Source organism: Fukomys damarensis, unplaced genomic scaffold (genome assembly GCF_012274545.1).
Source record: "Fukomys damarensis isolate Sample0158 unplaced genomic scaffold, DMR_v1.0_HiC HiC_scaffold_5, whole genome shotgun sequence".
NCBI classification, from domain to species: domain Eukaryota; kingdom Metazoa; phylum Chordata; class Mammalia; order Rodentia; family Bathyergidae; genus Fukomys; species Fukomys damarensis.
In genome coordinates, this window is record NW_022900917.1 from 19,996,924 (window position 1) to 20,016,639 (window position 19,716).

General features: G+C 39.0%; 1 protein-coding gene across 4 annotated transcripts in view; it reads right to left on the reverse strand.

Moving 5' to 3' along the window:
• Nucleotides 1-19,716, reverse strand: part of Dpy19l4 (dpy-19 like 4) — a 74,504-nt gene that overhangs the window by 16,217 nt on the left and 38,571 nt on the right. For 2 of the 4 annotated variants that reach the window (XM_033760075.1, XM_033760077.1), the window contains exons 8-15: nt 16,658-16,792; nt 13,643-13,774; nt 13,451-13,549; nt 12,735-12,808; nt 9,024-9,182; nt 7,066-7,185; nt 2,818-2,886; nt 408-528 (exon numbers count right to left, since the gene is read on the reverse strand). In XM_033760075.1, coding sequence (XP_033615966.1) covers nt 408-528; nt 2,818-2,886; nt 7,066-7,185; nt 9,024-9,182; nt 12,735-12,808; nt 13,451-13,549; nt 13,643-13,774; nt 16,658-16,792 — 909 coding nt within the window. The remainder of the gene's footprint in view (nt 1-407; nt 529-2,817; nt 2,887-7,065; nt 7,186-9,023; nt 9,183-12,734; nt 12,809-13,450; nt 13,550-13,642; nt 13,775-16,657; nt 16,793-19,716) is intronic. The other 2 variants (XM_033760076.1, XM_010619605.2) reach the window with 2 other exon arrangements.

Sequence of the window (19,716 nt, forward strand, 5' to 3'; positions counted from 1 at the left end):
AAAAACAAAAAACAAAACAAACAAACAAACAAAACCCCACAGTATTACCTGTAAACTGTTTAAAGAAATAAATTTAATCCCTTACCTCTTTAAAAAATGCAGTTAAGAAAGAGATTTTTTTTTTTTTTTTTTTTGGTTTTTTGAGACAGAGTCTCACTATGAAAAAAGAAATTCTAATGGCCTCTCCTAACAAATACTGGTTCACTTGAAGTTTTATCTTTTAATTTTTCAGTTGCATAGACCAAAATGCATAAAAAAGTTCCTTATGCTATTGTTCTATCTGTAAGTCATTATGTGATTTAATCACGCTGTTTTAATTGTATTCAATGTAGTTTTCATTATTAGCATTTCATTTTTACATAAATGGAAGAGAATCAAGTATTTAACACAAAATAACCATGGCTCACCAACAATATTGGGTGCACAGTTCTTAATCGAAGCCACTTGAAAAGTGTCATCCAAAGTTCAGGAGAACACACACCAAATGCTGCCAACATGCACACGTAAGGAGTCCAAATGTATTTCAAGCTAGAAACAAACAAGAGTCACCTATAAGATACCCTATGACCATCATTATCTGATTTTTTAAAAAGTTTTTCCTATTGCCTTCGAAAATAAATATTTGAGGATGAAAACACTTAGCTTCTTTTTTAAAAAATATTATTATTTTTTTAGCTTCTTAATTCAGCAATAGGCTGTTATTCAGTTCTTAGATAATAAGCCATGTGGGTTACCAAATAAAAGCCTTCCTATTGATGAGGGTGTAGCAAAACTGTACTCCTGGAGAGAATATAAATCATCCAGCTTTTTCAGAAAGCAATTAGGCAAAAATGAGAAATTAGCTGGGTGTGGTGGCACACGACTGTGATCCCAGCACTCAGGAGGCAGAGGCAGGAGGATCGCTGTGAGTTCGAGACCAGCCTGGGCTACATAGTGAGTTTCAGGTCAGGCTCAACTACATAGTAAGACCCTGGCTAAAAAAACAACAACAAAAAGAGAGAAATTAGAGATATTTATAGCTAAATGGATGCATGTTGAAGTGATACTCTTAAGTGAAATTATAAATACTGAATAGTTTCTCTAGTGTGAGAAACTGAAAGTGTAAATAGGACTAAAAGGTATAATAGATAATGTGAAATAGGAAGAAAGGGACAAAGAGGAAGGGGAAAATCGAAGGGGTGGGGGAAGGATAAAAGGGAATGGAATGAATATGAGAAAATGAAAAATAATGGAAACAAAGTCTTTCAGATAGGGATGAAGAGGTTGAAGGGAGGGCAGGGGAATGGGGAAAAAATAAGAACCAAGATGGATTGTGTAAAGGTACAAATTTCCAACAATGAATGTCATTATATTGTACACCTAAAATGTACCAATAAAACTAATTAAAATATAAAAGAAAACAATTAGGCAAAATCTATAAAATTTTAAAATAGGGCTGGGATGTAGCTCAGTGGCACCACACCTCCCTGGCAAGCTCAAGGTCCTGAGTTTGAACCTTGGTACCAAAAAAAAGGAAAGAAAGAAAAAACAAACAAAAGAATACACATCTTTAGGAGATGGTAAAAGGTGAAAGTGGAAGTGGAAGAAGTGAGGGTAACTTTGTAACTAACACAAAAGAGAACACCAGATACTTCCATGATATTATCTGCGGGGTCAAACTCATATGAGACTACAGGAATGTGAGGTCAGAGTATAAATGTGAACTATTAGGTTTTATAAAACAGCACAGTATAAAAAGAGAAAATAAAGAAATATGTATTCACATATTAAGCAGTGACTGACTATGCATGGACCAAAGTACAGTACTAGAGAGGAAAGAAGAAAAATAAGATACCGCACTCCAGCAGATCTTTAGAAAACCAACATGGGAAAAGCACTTAGAAAACAGCTTACGAAAATCTGTATGCGTCTAGGGTTACATAAAAGGGAAATAAATAATTTGAGAAGAGTGGAGTTAATGACCATTTTTAAAAAGTGAATCTGGCTGGGCGTGGTGGTGCACGTCTGTAATCCCAGCACTCGGGAAGCTGAGGCAGGAGGATCGCTGTGAGTTCAAGACCAGCTTGGGCTACATAGTGAGTTCCAGGTCAGTCTCAACTACATAGTGAGACCCTGTCTCAAAAAACCAAAAAAGTGAATCCTTTCCTCTACCTGGCTCACAAGCACAAGGTCCCAAGTTCAATCCCCAGTTAAAAAAAAAAAAAAAGTGAATCCTCACTCAGCCCTGTTAAGAAATAGCAGATAGACACAGTCTTCCTGCCACTAAGACAGAGGAATCCCACTGAATTCCTCAGCTCACCCAATATTGTGTCTCTCTCAAACCTCGCTATTTCTGGAAATAACAACCTATTCTCCCAGTCAGCCCGGATCAATGTCAGGGCTGCTTTACTGCCCCAGGGGTCACCATTCACCCTCAATTGCACGTGTACAAGGTCCCTGGAAGTCACATCTCTCCCTGAAGGTTGATCCACTGATGCCAAGCCAGTCATTTCTCTGTATCCTTTCCTTCCATAGCATTTTAGCACAACAGGAGTATTTCCATCTTTAGACTCTTTTCTAATCCAATCACAAGCTGATGAATCTTTGTCAAACATCTCTGTAGGATACTTTCTATAAAAACATCATTAGAATAGCCAAGAGCCAAAAATGAGAACCAAGACTTGTCATGTAAAGGTACAAGATCCCAATGATGAATGTAACTGTACTCTATACCTAAAATGCACCAATAAACTCAATGAGAAAAAAAAAATCTATGCCATTAAAAAAAAAGAGAGAGAGAGAGCACAGCCCAAGCCAAGAGCAGTGGCGCATGCCTACCTGAGAAGCAGACACAGGAAGGCCAGATTTGAGGGAGGCCTTAGCAACATACAGTAGTGAGACCCACTTCTTTAAAACAAAACAAAACAAAACAAAATATTACAAACTCTACAAACTTCTAAAGATGGTAACATTTTCCTCTTTCATTTGAAAAAAGAAGTTTTAACACATTCATGATGGGGCTGTAACTCATGTCTTGCTGCTGGGCAGTTTGAACTACGAGTGGTACCTGGATGACTGCCCCACTGGGTGGCTTTTTATTAATTTTATTAATAAAAAATTTTTAAAAACAGTAGAAGTGATTAGATCTGTTTGTACCACTAAGAGTACAAAGCCACCCAATGGGACAGTCATGCATTTACCTCTAGTGGCTCAAGCTGGCAGGAATGGGTTAAAACAGCTGCCCTCTTTCCTGAATATTCTTCCCAGCCAGAGATCTGTTCGTCTCCAAGAAGCCGGAATCAAAAAAGCTATTTGGAAGAGAGGTTAATTTCCAAATACTCATCCTCTGTTTTTACATCAGTCTGTTACCAGGACTGGCATGGAAGTAGGTCTGAGGCTCAGTGAGGTGCACGGTAGTAACGGAAGCATGTGGTGCTGTTCAGCCCCTCAAACCCTGGCTATGCCACCTGGGTGGGGAGGCAGTAATTAGGCACTTTGGCCACTTGATGATATATTTCTTCTTGCCTGAGACTGTGAAAAACATCAAAACATGTAAAGAAACATTGTTTGGATAAAGTTTTATCTTGAAATACAATTTGGGAGTCTTCCAGTTCGGTTCTTTATAAAAGACAGAAGACATATTCATTAAATGCAATTTGAGAACAAGAACAGATGAAGCTTGAGGTGGAGATCAGTAGTAGAGGGCATGCCCAATACCCATGAGGTCCCGAGGCAGATCCCCTGCACCACATACACACACACACAGACACACGGGGGCTGGGACCATCTACACTGTAACTAACTTTCACTAGTATGTAAAGAGCCTCATATATAACCCTTCACTGTATTTATTTCCATGTATCTTACTTATTGTGTACTAAATCACTGACCTGGCCCAAAGAGAAATCTGGTCCTCTGCCCTGCACTTCAGAGACATAATCTCTCACCTGAAAAAGACTTCCTTTGTTGTTGTTGTTGTTGTTTTTCACTGAGTTTATTGGTACTTTTTAAGTATACAGTACAGTTACATTTATCATTGGGATCTTGTACCTTTAAATGACAGATAAGACCATCTTTGTTTATGGCAGGGATGTAGCTCAGTGGCAAAGTGCTTGCCTGCTGGGTTGAATTCCTAGCAATCTCCCCCACAAAAAAGAGCATCTTTGCTTCACTGGGACAGCTGGGCCATGACCAAGAGTTATGCTAACAATACAGTTTATGGTGAGGGCCTCAGGCCACACAGATCCAAGGCAACATGTGGAGCCAGTGGAGGCTTACTTAGGTCCATCACACAGTGGTTTATATGTAGATATCTCCCAAGAGCCTCATGCATGTATAGGTGGGGCTTACAGAAGATTGGCCCATGGAGGGGCACTATAGCTGAATGTGCTGTTAGGAAGTGGTATCAGGTAGGAAGGAGTGGGTTGCTGGGCGTGACCTGGAACGTTTACCCTTCTCTTCTTCCTAACCACCATGACATGATAGGCTATCCTCCACCCAGACCCTTCCACCATACCAGCATTTAACGTGCAAGGACTAAACTTCTGAAACATGAGCCAAAACAAATCATTTCTTAAGCTATGGGTGCTGGGTATTTTGGCCCAGTATTTCAATAAAAACTGAACACAAGGCACAGATGAGCTTCCCTGATGGATAATACTGTGTATAGTGCCATGCACTGTTCCTGTGAGAAACAGGCACAGTCTGCCTGAATCCATGGGATAGGTTAGCATGTGTCAGTGTCTCCTGGACTGTCTCCTATGTGCCTCTTCCTTCTGCTGATTGTAACTGTAATGAACTGCAACCATGAATAGAATGACTTTCCTCAGTTCTGGGAGTCCTAGTGAGTCATGAAACCTGGAAGGTTTTGGGAAGCCCCAAACTTGCACGTGGCATCAGAAGGAAGAGTGGTCTTGAGGACTCCTGAATGTTACCCCCTCGTAGACTGGGGGGTTCTGAAGAAGAATCCCAGCATATAATAATTGTATCTACCATCACTCACAAGAGTGAATTATACAAAAACACTAAAAGCTTCTGCTTTTGGGGGGCCGGGGATTTGGCTCAGTGGTTCTGCCGCCTGCCTCAAAGCCCAAGGTCACCAAATTAGACCCCTCCAGTACTAAAAACAGTTAAAAAAAAAAAAAAAGCTTCTGCTTTTTCATAAAGTTCTGCATTTTTATAAAGTTTAATAGGTTGGCATGATTTTGCATAGAAGCAGAAATGAGGGAAGTGTGAAAACCAAAGACTTAAATATTATAAGCAAGGAGCAGGGTGGTACACACCTATAACCCCTGCTCTTAGGAGGCCAAGGAGTGAGGATTGCAAACTTGAGCACTGCTGGGCAACACAGTGAGACCCTGTCTCAAAATTTTAAAAAAAGGGATGGGGAAGTAGCTCAACCCCCAGTACAGCAAAAATAGATAAGAAGTGCAAGATATGTTACAAGAAATCAAACTCTTTAGACAGCTCTGATAATACTATCTGAATATTAATACAGTCATATGCTGCAAAATGATGCTTTCATCAATGATGGACAGCATATGTGACAGAAGTCCCATAAGGCTACACTGCCTGGTGAGGGCGTGGCAGTCTTAGTTTGGGTAAGCATGAATTTTGCACAGCAACCAACAATACATTTCTTAGAAAGTATTCAGACATTATGTGACACGTGACTACGCTGATACCAATTTACCTTAACAAGAGCCAGGGATTTAGCTCAGTGGTTCCACCGCCTACCTCACAAGTGCAAGGACCCGAGTTTGATCCCTGGTACCAAACAAACAATTTGCCTTAACTGGGCCGGCGATTTAGCTCAGAGGTTCTGACACCTGCCTCACAAGCACAAGGACCTGAGTTCAATCCCCAGTGCCAAAAAGAAACCCCCCCCCCAAAAAAAACCAATTTGCCTTAACAAATTTAAGAAGATACACAAAACATTAAAATTATAAGGTAAGATGTAAACATGTACCTTACTGAACATTAAATGGGACCTCACCTGTACATTATTAAGGTTTAATTTCACCATTTAAAAGCAATAAAAGAAGAGCCAGGGATGTAGCTCAGCAGAGCAGCGCCTTCCTGGTGAACGTGAGGCCCTGAGTTAGATTCCCGGTACAGGCCAGGGATTTAGCTCAACAGTTCTACCGCCTGCCTTGTAAGCACAAGGACCCAAGTTCTATCCCTGGTACCAAAAATAAAAAATAAATAGATTCCCAGTACCAAAAAAAAAGTAAAAACAATAAAAGAAATGAGGCAAGGGAAAGGGTGAGGGGACAAAGAGATCCATCCTCAACAAGGCTGACTGCACTCACTGTGCTTTCCCACAGTGAACTCGATGTCGTCCCAAAAATGCACCATGCTCCTCCCTACTGCAATGTTTGGCACGTGCTGTTCCTTCTGCCTGAAAACTCTCTCTCTCTGGCTCACCAACTTCACTTCTACTCATCCTTCAGGTCTCAACTCAAGCATCTTTTCCACAGAGAACCCTTCTATCTCTAAAGTCAACTTCCGATTTCAAATATTCTCACAGCACCTTTTACCTCTCCTTCAAGTATCGAGCTATAATTCTGTGTGATTAACATCTGCCACCTCCAGAGGCTGGGGATTTAGCCCAGTGGTTCCGCTGCCTGCCTCACAGGCGCAAGGACCCGAGTTCAATCCCCGGTACCAAAAAAACAAAACAAAACATCTGCCACCTCCATAAGTTTACATGAGGTTAGAGACTATGTGTCCATTTTTGCTTACTGCTGTACCTCCAGCACCTTGCATGGGTCTTGGAAGACATTCAACAGCTTCTCAACAAATGAATAAAAATAGCATGTCAGTTCACTGTGCTATAAAGACCTTTGTAAACCCATTACAGTGAGAGTTTAAGATTTAAGTTTTTATAAAGTTTTACAAATATATTTTTGAATTTGCCCATTTATTAACCATTAGAAAGGACCATCATTATAAAAACAAAGGGATCAGGGGCAGGGATGTAGCTCAGTGGTGCCACACCTGCCTGGCAAGCATAAGGTCCTGAGTTCGAGTCCCTGTACCAAAACAAGAAAAAAAAAAGAGAGAGATCAAATAAAGTACACTTACCCTTCTAAAACCATTGCAAGAGAACCCAATAAAACAGTGTGAATTATATGATAAATTATTTCTGGCCTTTCTCCAATTCGCCCATCTTCTAGAGTAACAGCTTCTTTCAAGGACTTACCACTACAGAGAAGAAATATATGTTTTAATATCTTGAAAATATATACAGGCTTAAGGGGGGGAATGGGATAAAATAAAATTAAAATTAAAAGAAAATATATATGCACACAGTACTTGACAAACCAAAGATACATTGTTTATCATCTTTCAAGGGCATACTTTAAAATGTATTTTCTTCATAACAAAAATATAAGTAGTCTGGGCCAAGGATTTAGCTCAGTGGTTTCACCACCTGCCTCCCATGCATAATGACCCGAGTTCAGCCCCTGGTCAAAAAAAAAAAAAAAAGTCCTTAAAATTTGAAAGTATATTCTGCTAGTTAAATATCCAGCATATATCTGGCTTTATTAATCTGTTTTATGGCCTACAGACAACTAACGAGTGGAAACTATGAATTTTCAGAATAACAAAAAGGTTTTTAGGTGATTGTTCTGAGATTATTTATGACTCAATTAATGACTGCTATCTCAACACAGTTAAATCACAGTATAAATAAAATATCAAAATTAAGAAATTACACAAAACCTCCTTTCAAACATGACAGACAGGCCTGGTGGCACATGCCTATAATCCCAGCACTTGGGAGGCTGAGGCAGGAGGATCTTTGAGAGTTCAAGGCCAGCCTGATCTACATAGTGAGACTCTGACTCAAGAAAATAAACAAACATAAAAAAACTACACTATAGTCAAACTTTATAATTTAGCTCAGTGGTTCTGCTGCCTGCCTCAAAAGCCCAAGGTTCCGAGTTCCATCTCCGATACCAAAAAAGAAAGACTTTTGCTTCCCAGCACTTGGGAGGGTGAGGCAAGAGGATCATCAAGAGTTCGAGGCCAGCCTGGGCTACATAGTGAGTTCCAGGCTAGCCTGAACCACATAGTAAGACCCTGTCTCAAACAACTAAAAATAAATATGTAAATAAAATCACTTGTACTACTTGCTTCATTTTAATGGATGAAATTCTTCTATATTAAGAAAAAATTTGAGCAAATTAGTAAATTAATCTGTAAAAGTTTAACCTATTATTTAAATGTCATGCCTACATTAAATATGGACAATACACACTTAGACATATAAAACTAATCATGAATTTTCCTGGTCCACTTGCACTGATCAGTGAAGAGAGAATAGAATTAGATGCCTAGAACAAATACAAAAATATTGGAAGAGGAGCCAGGGATTTAGTTCAATGAACTGCACCTGCCTCACTAGTGCAGGTCCTGAGTTAAATCCGTGTTATGGGGGGAAAAAAAAAGATTGGAAGGAAGCTGGGAAGCTCACAGCTGCAGGCCCAGACACTTGGGAGGCCGAGGCTGGATGGTCACTTGGGCCCAAGTTTGTAGTCAGCTTCAGCAAAAAAATAAAACTTCATCTTTATTTATTTATTTATTTTGGGGGGTACCAGGGATTGAACTCAGGATCTTGTGCTTGCAAGGTAGGCAGTGGAACCACTGAGCTAAATCCCCAGCCCTAAAACTTCACTTTTAAATAAATTTTTAAAAAATGGAGCTGGGGGCCATGGATATAGCTCTATGGTGCTGCCACCTACCTCAGAAGTGCAAAGACCTAAATTCAAGCCCCAGTACCAAAAAAAAAAAAAAAACAAAAAAAACAAAAAAAACGGAGCTGGGGTATAACTCAGTGGTAGATTATGTATTTAGCATGCACAAGGCCCTAGGTTTGATGCTCAGCACAAGAAAATATATATTATATATATATATGATATATATTATAGAAATAGCATATATAATATATAGCATGTACATGTATATACATACAAAAATATATATAAAGCATATTAAATACTTTCATATTTAGTAGTGTGATTCTCATATGTACTTACTTAATCCTCCTAAAAATAACTTGCATCATAGAAAGAAGACAAATAATTACCACTAGAATATAGAATGGTAATAAAGAAGACTGTGTCAATCGCAAAAAAAAATCCTGAGATGGTGTCTGGAGGGACTCCTGACACAGGAACCAATTCATCGTGAAATTCCTATGGAAGATAAAAGTGTGATATTAAAATCACAGGTTTTACAACACTGACAAAGGTATTTTTTTTAAGTCTCAGTAAAACACATTTTCTACATTCATTCATTTATAGCAGCATGGTCTTATCCTTTATAAACAAAGATAACAGTACTAGTAATCCTCTTCAAAAACATGTCATCATGATTGCTTTATTAAATGTAAAAGTGCTGCTTTTTATTACCAAGTAATGTGACCATCTTTAAAGCCCAACTGAGTATTTAGAATGTTATGATTTCTATTTCTACCTAGAAGATAGTAAAAACTCAGATGGCCAACCTCTGTGTCTGTGCTGCCCAATATAGAAGTTACCTGCTGTCGAACACTTTAATTCAAATCGAGAGGTATTTTAAGTACATAATACACGCAGGAGTTCAAAGAAAAAGAACAAAACAAAGGACCAGAAAAAAAACTGCAGTTGTATTAAAGAGACTGACAGAGCCAGGGATTTAGCTCAGTGGCACCATGCCTGCTTTGCAAGTAAGCACAAGGTCCTGAGTTCGATCCCCAGTGTGGGGGGCGGGCTGCCAACAAAATATCTTGTGACTGCAGTTAAGTGCACATATTTTTAAAAATCTGTCCATTACAAGTTATTAACTATAAGATCTCATTTCAATCAAAATTTAATGAGTATTTTTCTCATTTCCCTTAGCATCAAACTTTCCTTCCCATATTCTTCATGGTTTTTTCTTTTCTTTTTTTTTTTCTTTTGAGACAGGAGCTCACTTTGTAGTTCAGGCTGGCCTTGAACTCACTATGTAGCCCAGGCTATCCACCTAACTTGCAGCAATCCTCCTTCCTCTGCCTCGTGTGTGCTGGTATCACAGGTGCACATCACCACACGTGGTACTTTTCTGTGAGTCAGGATTTTTTGCTTTTTGGTACCAGGAATTGAACTCAGGACCTCATGCTTACCAGGCAGGCGCTGTGCCTCTGAGCTACATCCTTGGCCCAAGACAGGGTTTTGATATATAGTTCAGGCTGGCCTTGAGTGCACTTTGTAGCCCAGAGGGCCTTGAACTCCTGCCCAGCAATCCTCTGCCTCAGTCTCCTAAATGCTGAGATTATAAGCTCTTCCTATATTCTTGTGGTATTTTTACTTGTCCTCTGTTGCACTGCACTACATGAGCCCACCTTGTGTTATTATTTCCCGTATGAATCATCTAGTACTGTAAACATTCAATAAATATTTATTGGGCTGGGTGTGATGGTGCACACCTATTGTCCCAGCACTGGGGAGGCTGAGGCAGGAGGATCACTGCAAATTTCAGGTCAGTCTGGGATACAGGTGAGTTCAAGACCAGCCTGAACTACATAGGGAGGCCCTGACTCAATAAATAAATACTTACTTATTAAATATTAAATATTAAATATTATAAATTTACTATAAATACTAATTTAATAATTAATATAAATATTTGATTATTATTAAATTATAATATTTAATTAATATAAATATTAATTATAAATTTAATGTACATATTAAATATTTATTTATTAACATTTCTTTGGTAGAAAATCTGTCTCAACAGAGATGTTTTCTGGGGTCGGCGATTTAGCTTAGTAGTTCTGCTGCCTTCCTCGCAAGCACAAGGACCTGAGTTTGATCCCCGGTACCAAAAAAAAAAATGTTTTCTGAAATTCATTTAAGCATAAGGCGTTCACTATTTATACTACCCATGTTGTTAAATGTATAAAACGAATGAGAAGCAATGAACTGGGACTATGTCTTATTCTTAAATACCTGGTGGTCGACCTTGTGGAGCAAATCTACTGCAAGACCTGCTAAACACAGAGGTGTAAAGATCAACTAATAAACACTGGCCCTGAGCAGCCTTTAACCTGATTCTAGGTTAAGCCCAGGGCTAAGGAAGAGTTGGTGAGAAGACCAGGCTCTCACCGAGGTCTGCACCCTCCCTACCGATGGCCTTCGCCTTCTGGAGCAACTGGAGAAGACACTGTCCCCTCACAGAACACAAGGCTCGTGTCCCCACCACACGCTGGAAAAAGAAACCCAGTGCAAGTTCTCTTAAACAATTCCTGTCTCAAATTCATATTCTCTCATTCTCTCTCTCCTCTCTCTCTATTTTTTGGTACTGGGGATCGCACTCAGGACCTTGCACTTGCAAGACAGGCAGCGGCACCACTGAGCTAAATCCCCCACCCACAAATACTTTATTTATTAACTGTGAAATATCACAATATGAAATTCTCTTCACTGTATTTACCATCCTATATAATCACAGCAAATGAGAAAAAGGTTCTAAGGTGTAATTCTAACAGGAGAAATATGTAGGTAACTATCCAGTTATACTAGACAACTCTTAGTACAGAAAATCATTTATGGGGTTAAGGATGCAGCTCAGCGGTAGAGCACTTGCCTAGCATAAAACCATTTATTTCATTCTAGATTTTAAAAAGCAAAATAAAAACTAACTTAATGACAACAAAAATATAAGCACATTCTTTAAAACAATAAAAAAAACTCAGAACAGTTTGTGGTCCAAGATGAGATTCCTAGCTATGAAGTAAATACCTTACTGCCTACCCTCTCCCCTTTTTTATGTAAGCATATGACTGATGTGGCGGTTAAAGTTATCTTGGCTCTTTTTTTTTTTATTCCTGCCATGCAGGAGATCAAACCGAGAGCGTCACATATACTAGTCAAGCCTCTATCACTGAGATATATCCCAGTCATTTTACGTCATTTTTTTTCGATTTATTATTATTTAATTGGGTTTTGGGGGGCTTTTTTGGTACTGGGGATTGAATTCAGGACCTTGTACTAGCAAGGCAGGTATGGTGCCGCTGAGCTAAATCCCTGGCCCTTTATTTTGGTTTTGTGTGAAAGGATCTTGCTATGCAATCCAGATTGGCCTTGAACTCACTACATAGCCCAGGCTGGCCTCAAACTCACAGTGATCTTCCTGCCTCAGCCTCCTAAGTGCTGGAATTACAGGTGTGCACCAACACACCCAGCCTATGTCATTCTTTACCAAGGGAGAAAGTAGCACTAAAATACCAGAGTTCGTCTGATTTTTAGAAGATTTAGGAGAGCTACATTGTACTGATTGATTGTGGTGCTACGGATCAAAGGCAGAGCCTCAAGCATGCTACTCCATCAAGTGAACTATATTCCTAGCCCAAGAAAAAAGGGTAACGCCATATTTCTTCTATACGTTATAATTTCCCAAGTTAGGTTTTTTTTTGGGGGGGGTTGGTACCAGGGGATCAAACTCTGGACCTTGTGCTTGCAAGGCAGGTGCCAGAACCACTGAGCTAAATCCCCGGCCCCCAAATTATTTATTTTCTTTTTTTTTTTTCCTGGTACCGGGGATCAAACTCAAGACCTGGAGCTTGTGAGACATGTGGCAGCACCAATGAGCTAAAAACCCAGCCCCCGAGTTAGTAATTTTCTAAGTTATATGTAATTAGGTGTGTACTTTCTCCATTTAGTATTTTTGGTCTTTATTTTCTAAGTGGTATAGATTTAGGTAAATTTATACAATCTAAAACTTACTTAGTCATATTTAGCCCAAATTTTACTTCAAGGAATTTGAGTATGTGCTCATTTTCTTTGTGTGGAACAAACATCTAGAAGAGAAAAACACTAGTTAAACCAAGAAATACTAGCTATGCTTACAGCAATGTACTTCTTTCCCAATTACTAGAAATAGAAAATACAAGACTACAAAAATATGAATTAAGTAATATTGTACATAGTGTAACTATGAAGCAAGGAGATTTATTGGTAGTAATCAATCACATTACCTTATGCTTAAGTATGAAGCTATAATGGAAGAAGATCAGGGATTTAGCTCAGTGGTGCTGCCATCTGCCTCGCAAGGCCAAGGTTCTGAGTTCGAACCCCAGTAGGAAGAAAGAAAGGAAGGGAGGGAGGGAGGGACAAAGAAAGAGAGAAACTCTAATGGGACAGTAAGAATACTTTGATCTTACCTGGTTCAAGTTAATTATCCACTCTTATTACTTACCTGCCTTTTGTCTCAGTTTATCTCACATACTGCTTAATTAGATGATAACATATTAAACATAAAGTATATTTCTTTTTTTCTCAAGCGCAGAGAGAAAAGAATCAGATTTCTGTTTCCTCATCCAATATTCTACTTTGACGGTCATCGTCCAGTTGGCATTATTCATTCTTCTCATTGAAATGTGATCTAATATATTAGACTAATTCATTTGATTTGCTCTACTACATGAATCTCAGTTACTTACCTTTATTATAATATTCAGTGTCACTGGCAGAGTACACACCAGGTAAAAATTAATCACTTTCATTATTTTAGCTACAAAAGTTCCTTTCTTCCCATTCAGCTGTGGGAGAAAAATCATACGAACAAAGAAGTGAGATACAAAATATTGACAATTAAAAACTAACAATAATAATAAAAAAGCAATGATAATTACCTGAAGGCACTTAGTAAGCATTAAGGCTGCCACTAAACTTAATAAAGGAGACACTAACAAAGCTGGATTCTCAAACTGCAGTAAATATCCCAGGAACAGAGAAAATATGTAGATTTTATACACCTCATGGACCTGTTAGGAAATAGAAAGTAAGAAAAAAATGAATTTTATTGCATATATTTTCATTAGTTTTGTTTGGGATAGCTCTGACTATAATATACTAAAGCCAGGAGTAGTGGCACATACCTGTAATCTGAGCCCTTAGGAGGCTGAAGCAGGAGGATTGTTGTGAGTTTCAGGCCAACCTAGGCTACACAGTGAGTTCAAGGCCAGCCTGAACTAGTAAGATTCCATCTAAATTTTTAAAAAAATCATACAATAAGGCAAATGCCCATAATCCCGGCACTCGGGAGGCTGAGGCAGGAGGATCGCTGAGAGTTTGAGAACAGCCTGGGCTACACAGTGAGTTCCAGGTCAGTCTCAACTGCATAGTGAGACCCTGTCTCAAAAAACAAAAAACAAAACAAAGCAAAAAAAAAAAAAAAATCATACAATAAACATTGTATTATAGTTTAGGATAGCATTATGGAATATTTAAGAGTTCCAGGAGTCTCAACTGCATAGTGAGACCCTGTCTCAAAAAACAAAAAACAAAACAAAGCAAAAAAAAAAAAAATCATACAATAAACATTGTATTATAGTTTAGGATAGCATTATGGAATATTTAATCTATATCTTTAATGTTATGGTTTGCAAAGAATGTATCACTTTCTTCTTAGAGCTCTCCAGAAACAAAGTAAAGAGCTTTCAAACATGAGTGTTGAAATCAGATGGAAGAATCCTCTCCCCCGACAACCTGTGTGGATCCTGGGGATTGAATACAAGGGTCCTCTATCCCTGAGCTACATCTCTAGGTCCCTTTAATTTTTTTTTTTAACTTAGAGACAAACAGGCTTCACTAAATTACCCAGGCATGACTTGCGCTCACCATCCTCTTACCATACCCTTCCAAGTGCTGAAGAACTGTTATCTTTTTTCTTTTTGTACTGGGGGTTAAACCTAAGGCCTTTGCACTGAGTTACATCCCCACCCCTTTTTAATTTTTTAAATTTAGAGACAGGGTCTCACTAAGTCACTAAGTTGCACAGGCTGGGCTCAAACTTAAGGTCCTCTTGCCTCCAGCTCCCAGAGCACTGGGACCACCAGCATGCACCCCACTTCCAGCAGGAAGAACCTCCTTTAATGCCATGCTCTGACTTAACTTGACTCGGTCTGCCCTGTTGCTGAAAGTCATCTATGTAACCTCAAATTACATAAATCAAAAATCACAATTTTACCAGCAATTCCCTGAACCTATCCAGTGAAAAATATATTACAATGAAACATATCACCAGAGAAGAGGGTTGGCTTTTGCTTTCCAATGAATTAACAGCAAGCAAAAGAAAGTTAAATTTAACACCCATTAGAAACCTCCTGGTAAGTTATATGTCTCAGTAGATTTTCTAAAATTGATATAATAATTTAATGTATTCTGAAATTAATTTTAGAAAGGGAAAACCAAAACAAAACGTAGCATCAGTTGGAGGAAAATCAGAGGGAAGAGTATTAAAATTGAAAACCAAAAGACAAAAAAAAGTCCCTGTCAGAGGCCAGAGCCACTTAAGATCCCTCACTCTTACATTAGGACAGAAGCTACCTTGGGGGTGCTGAGGAGGTGATGAGAGAGAGCACAGTGGAGACCTTGGGTGCCATCCTGCTCTGCTCCTGAGGCTGGCGCCCTGTGTGGGACCCATATGGAGAAACTTTATGAGCTCCAAAGCCACCCTTTACCTCCTGTTCTGTAATGCTGAGGCCGGAACCCTTGCTCTACACTTCTGCTTTGTGAGGTGGTTCCATGTTCAGTGTGGCTAATAGGAAATGCTCAGGGAGAGCTGGCCCGCGGAGCGAGGGAAGAGGAGCTTCCTCTTGCTTCCTGTTGGCAGGGCTCCTGTGAGCTTCATCTAAGTGATACTTCTTTACCCCAACAGCAGTTCCTTTCTGCTGAAGCTCTGGGCAGGTACAGTTTTTTCAACACTTGAAAAATCAACTTCATCACATGCTCCAGGCCAGAGACCCAGAAACCAACTGGCCAGCACTACAGCCTCAAAGGCCTGGCTCCCAGTTCCAGAGGGCTTTTCTAGAGCTCAGCTATACCAGCAAAGCTCAGCAGGAGCCCCTCCTTAGAAGTCTGAATTTCAGCTCCATGGGGGCCTGGCTCTAAGTTTCTACACAGTAATATTCTGTATTTTTCACTTTGTTCCATCAGTAATAGTGGTAGATGCTTCTTGCAGGTGCTACCTCTATGCTACTTTTAGGCCCTTAGTATCCTTTCAACTAATCATTTAATAAGTTAATGACTTTATATTTGGTTAATCACTGTTTTCTCTTTGGCTGGCAACTGAATCATATGCTTAGCATGTGCTCTACCACTGAGGTACAGCCCCAGCTTGGTTAACAAGTCTCCTATTAAATTCTCTCAGTTTAAATAACTTCAATATCAGTGCTGGGCATTAGGCTCAGTGGCATCACACCTACCTCACAAGTGCAAGGTTATGAGTTCAATCCCTGGTATAGGGAAAAAAAAAATGTGTAAGATCTGCTTGAAAAACTGGCCTTCAGAAGAATCCCACTGGGTAAGCAATTGTTGTTCATTTCAATAAAAACAACTATATTTTAAAGGTACAAATCCCCAATTATGAATATCATCATACTGTACACCTAAAATGTACCAGGAAACTTAATGAATAAAAAAAAAATAGGTAATCACCAGCTGAATATAAGAGATGAAGAAATAGACAGGAGGGGCCAGGGATTTAGCTCAGTGAAGCTGTGCCTGCCTGGCAAACACAAGGTCCTGAGTTCAATCTCTGCACCAAAAAGAAAAGAAAAGAAAAAAGAAATACAACACTAAGGTACAACACTGGAAAGACATTTATTCTCTGGATTTAAATATATCATTTCAAAACATTATAATACCTTGTCACCTTGCTCCACTGAAAAGACATCTAGCAGGAACAAAGATACTGCCTGAAGAAACAGCAGATAGTGGCTGTACTCCCACATCATCATAAAGGTGTAAGTTGAAGCACTCATCAGTAGGTAGCAAAACTTCTAGGGGAAATGAAAGAAACTAAGTATCAGTAGCTTTCTTACTCTTAATTTAAAACCCAAGAGGTTGTTACCTCCAAGTTGCAACTCTTGTTACTGGTTCAACTTTAGCTCAACTTTAATCTAGGTAACTCTTGCAACTGTTTTTTTTGGTTTTGCTTTTTTGGGTTTTTTTTTGGTGGTACTGGGGATCAATCTCAGGTGCTTGTGCTTGCAAGGCAAGCAGTGGAACCACTGAGCCAAATCCCCAGCCCATTGCAACTGTTTTTAAATCACATAATTCTTATAAATCCTTATAAAACAGTAAAATTTTAACTAAGGCACACAACCACTTCTTCAACATTATATTGAAAATTTCAGAAAGACAAAGGAAAAAAAGAAAAAAATTAATTTTAGTACATTTTTCATTTGTCCCAAAGGAGGAAAGGTGTATTTATAGAACAAAATGGTGGTTTTACTAGACTTGGCTAGTGAACTTTGTTAAGGCAGAATAACTTCTTTCACCCTATAAATAATACTGTATTTTTATTTCCATGGTGATTTATATTTTCCTAAAACCTACAATTTAAGAGTCTGTAAAAAGAAAAGTCTGTTGTCTCAAACTTATTCCTTAAACTCTTTAAGTCTTTGCTCTTAACAAAACTATGGCCTTACCTTACCTCAATACTTCTATTGTCAACCATATAAAATTCTTAGCTGTTTTCCCCTGCTAAATGCAATGGAGCCTCAGGTTATGACCAGCTTATACACAAACAACTTGCGTTAATCAGGTTAATTGAAGATTCATCTGTGTCTTGCTATCTATAGTGTATAACCAAGTAAACATCCAGATCTAAGCTCTACTGACTTACAACCAATTTGAGTTAAAAAAACAGCCCTTAGGAACCGATCAAGTAAATAAGTCAAGGGTCCACTGTACTAAAAATGAGGATTTCATTAACCTTGTGTGAAATATGCATGGCTAAAATCAATTCCACCTTCCAAATGACCCTTTAGTGAGTAACCACTGTCTTGTAGTATATTTCCAACCATAGTTACTCCTTCCTCTGTGGATCTACTTTTTATTTATTTTTTAGGTTTTTTGAGACAGGGTCTCACTATGTAGTTGAGGCCGATCTGGAACTCGCTATGCAGCCCAGGCTGGTCTCGACTTCACAGCAATCCTCCTGCCTCAGCCTCCCCACTGCTGGGATTACAGGCATGCACCACCATGCCCAGCCTCAGCATCTTGAATAAGACTAAGGCCACAGAATAAAATGTCAAACCTGGCAAAATTTTCCATTAGTTGGTCAAATAACACCAACCAGAGCTCAGAAGAGCTGTGCACTGATAAAACACACGCACTTCTATTCTGCTTATCACTACAGCTATACTTGCATATGGTGCTTTTCCCTAAATTTTTATTAGTCCATGTTTGCAGTACAATAATTACATCCATAATGGGGAGTTCATATATGGGCCTAAAAATATCTTACTTTTTTTTTTTTCTTTTTTACTTCCTCTCCCTACCCTGGTCTCTTGGTCCCTGGGGAAGGCACTTCGGAAACCTGAGGTATAACAAATGCACTATAATAACCAGACCAGAAACCATCAAAACCAAAGAGACCAGTTCCAGAAACCAATGAAGACTCAGATCTAGACAAAAGACTGACTAACCTACTGGGCATTTGCAGGGAAATGTTACAACATACTAAAACAAAATGCTGGCAGGGGATTTAGCTCAGTGATACCTCTGCCTGCCTTTTAAGGTCCCGAGTATGAACCCCAGTACAAAATAAATAAATTAAATAATAAAAAATAAAATAATATAGCCGGGCTTGGTGGCGCACACCTGGAATCCCAGCACTCAGGAGGCTGAAGCAGGAGGATCGCTGTGAGTTCAAGACCAGCCTGGGCTACATAGTGAGCTCCAGGTCAGTCTCAACTACATAGTGAGACACTGTCTCAAAAAACAAAAAACAAACAAACAAAAATTTCAGACTTTTCTTCTCAAACTACTCTTAAGTCTTGAAGCTAGAAACACATTAGGAGACGTAACTTTTTCCTTCCCTTGAACATTTTCAAAGTTCTGCACAGTCTTTTCTATCCTTTGTCACAGTGCCCCTCAGTGTTTCATTTTCACTGTGCCTCTGGTGTCACCATTTCCATACATACAACTCAAGTGACACATGTAATTAAGTAGGCCTCAGCAGTCAACCAGGTAACACCATAAAAAAATCTGATCTTGGATAGCTTGGGATCAAGCCTCAAGAACAGGAAGCAGCCGGGGATTTAACTCAGTGGTGCCGCCACCTGCCTCGCTAGCACAAGGACCCAAGTTCAATCCCTGGTACCAAATAAAAAAACAGGACGCAAACTACAAAATATGTCTTTTTTTGGGGGGGTACCAGGGATCAAACTTGGGACCTTACGCTTGTGAGACAGGCTATGGTACCACTGAGCTAAAACCCTGACCCCAAAATATGTCATTTTAAAAAGTTCATATTCTTGGAACAGTACTCAGCACCGACAAGAAGCAAAGTACTACTACTACATGCAATAACTCAGATGGCTTTCCAGGGCATTAGGGTAGATGAAAGGGCTATTCTCAGACTATGAAAGGTTATATACCGTATGATTCCATCTCTACAACCTTTCAAACTAAGAAAAATATATGACAGAAAGCAAATCAATGGTTAAATCTGGAGGAGGATTTGATTTATAAAGGAGTAACATGAAACAGTTTCTTGTGATAACAGAAAAGTTATACATTTTTACTTTAATTTACTTAATTAACTTTACTTAATTATACATTTTACTTAATGATGGCCACTCATTTATACAAATGTGATAAAAATCATACAACTAAGTTGGGCATGGTAGTATACACCTATAATCCCAGCACCTGGGGAGGCTGAGGCAGGAGGATTTCAGTTCAAAGTTCAAAG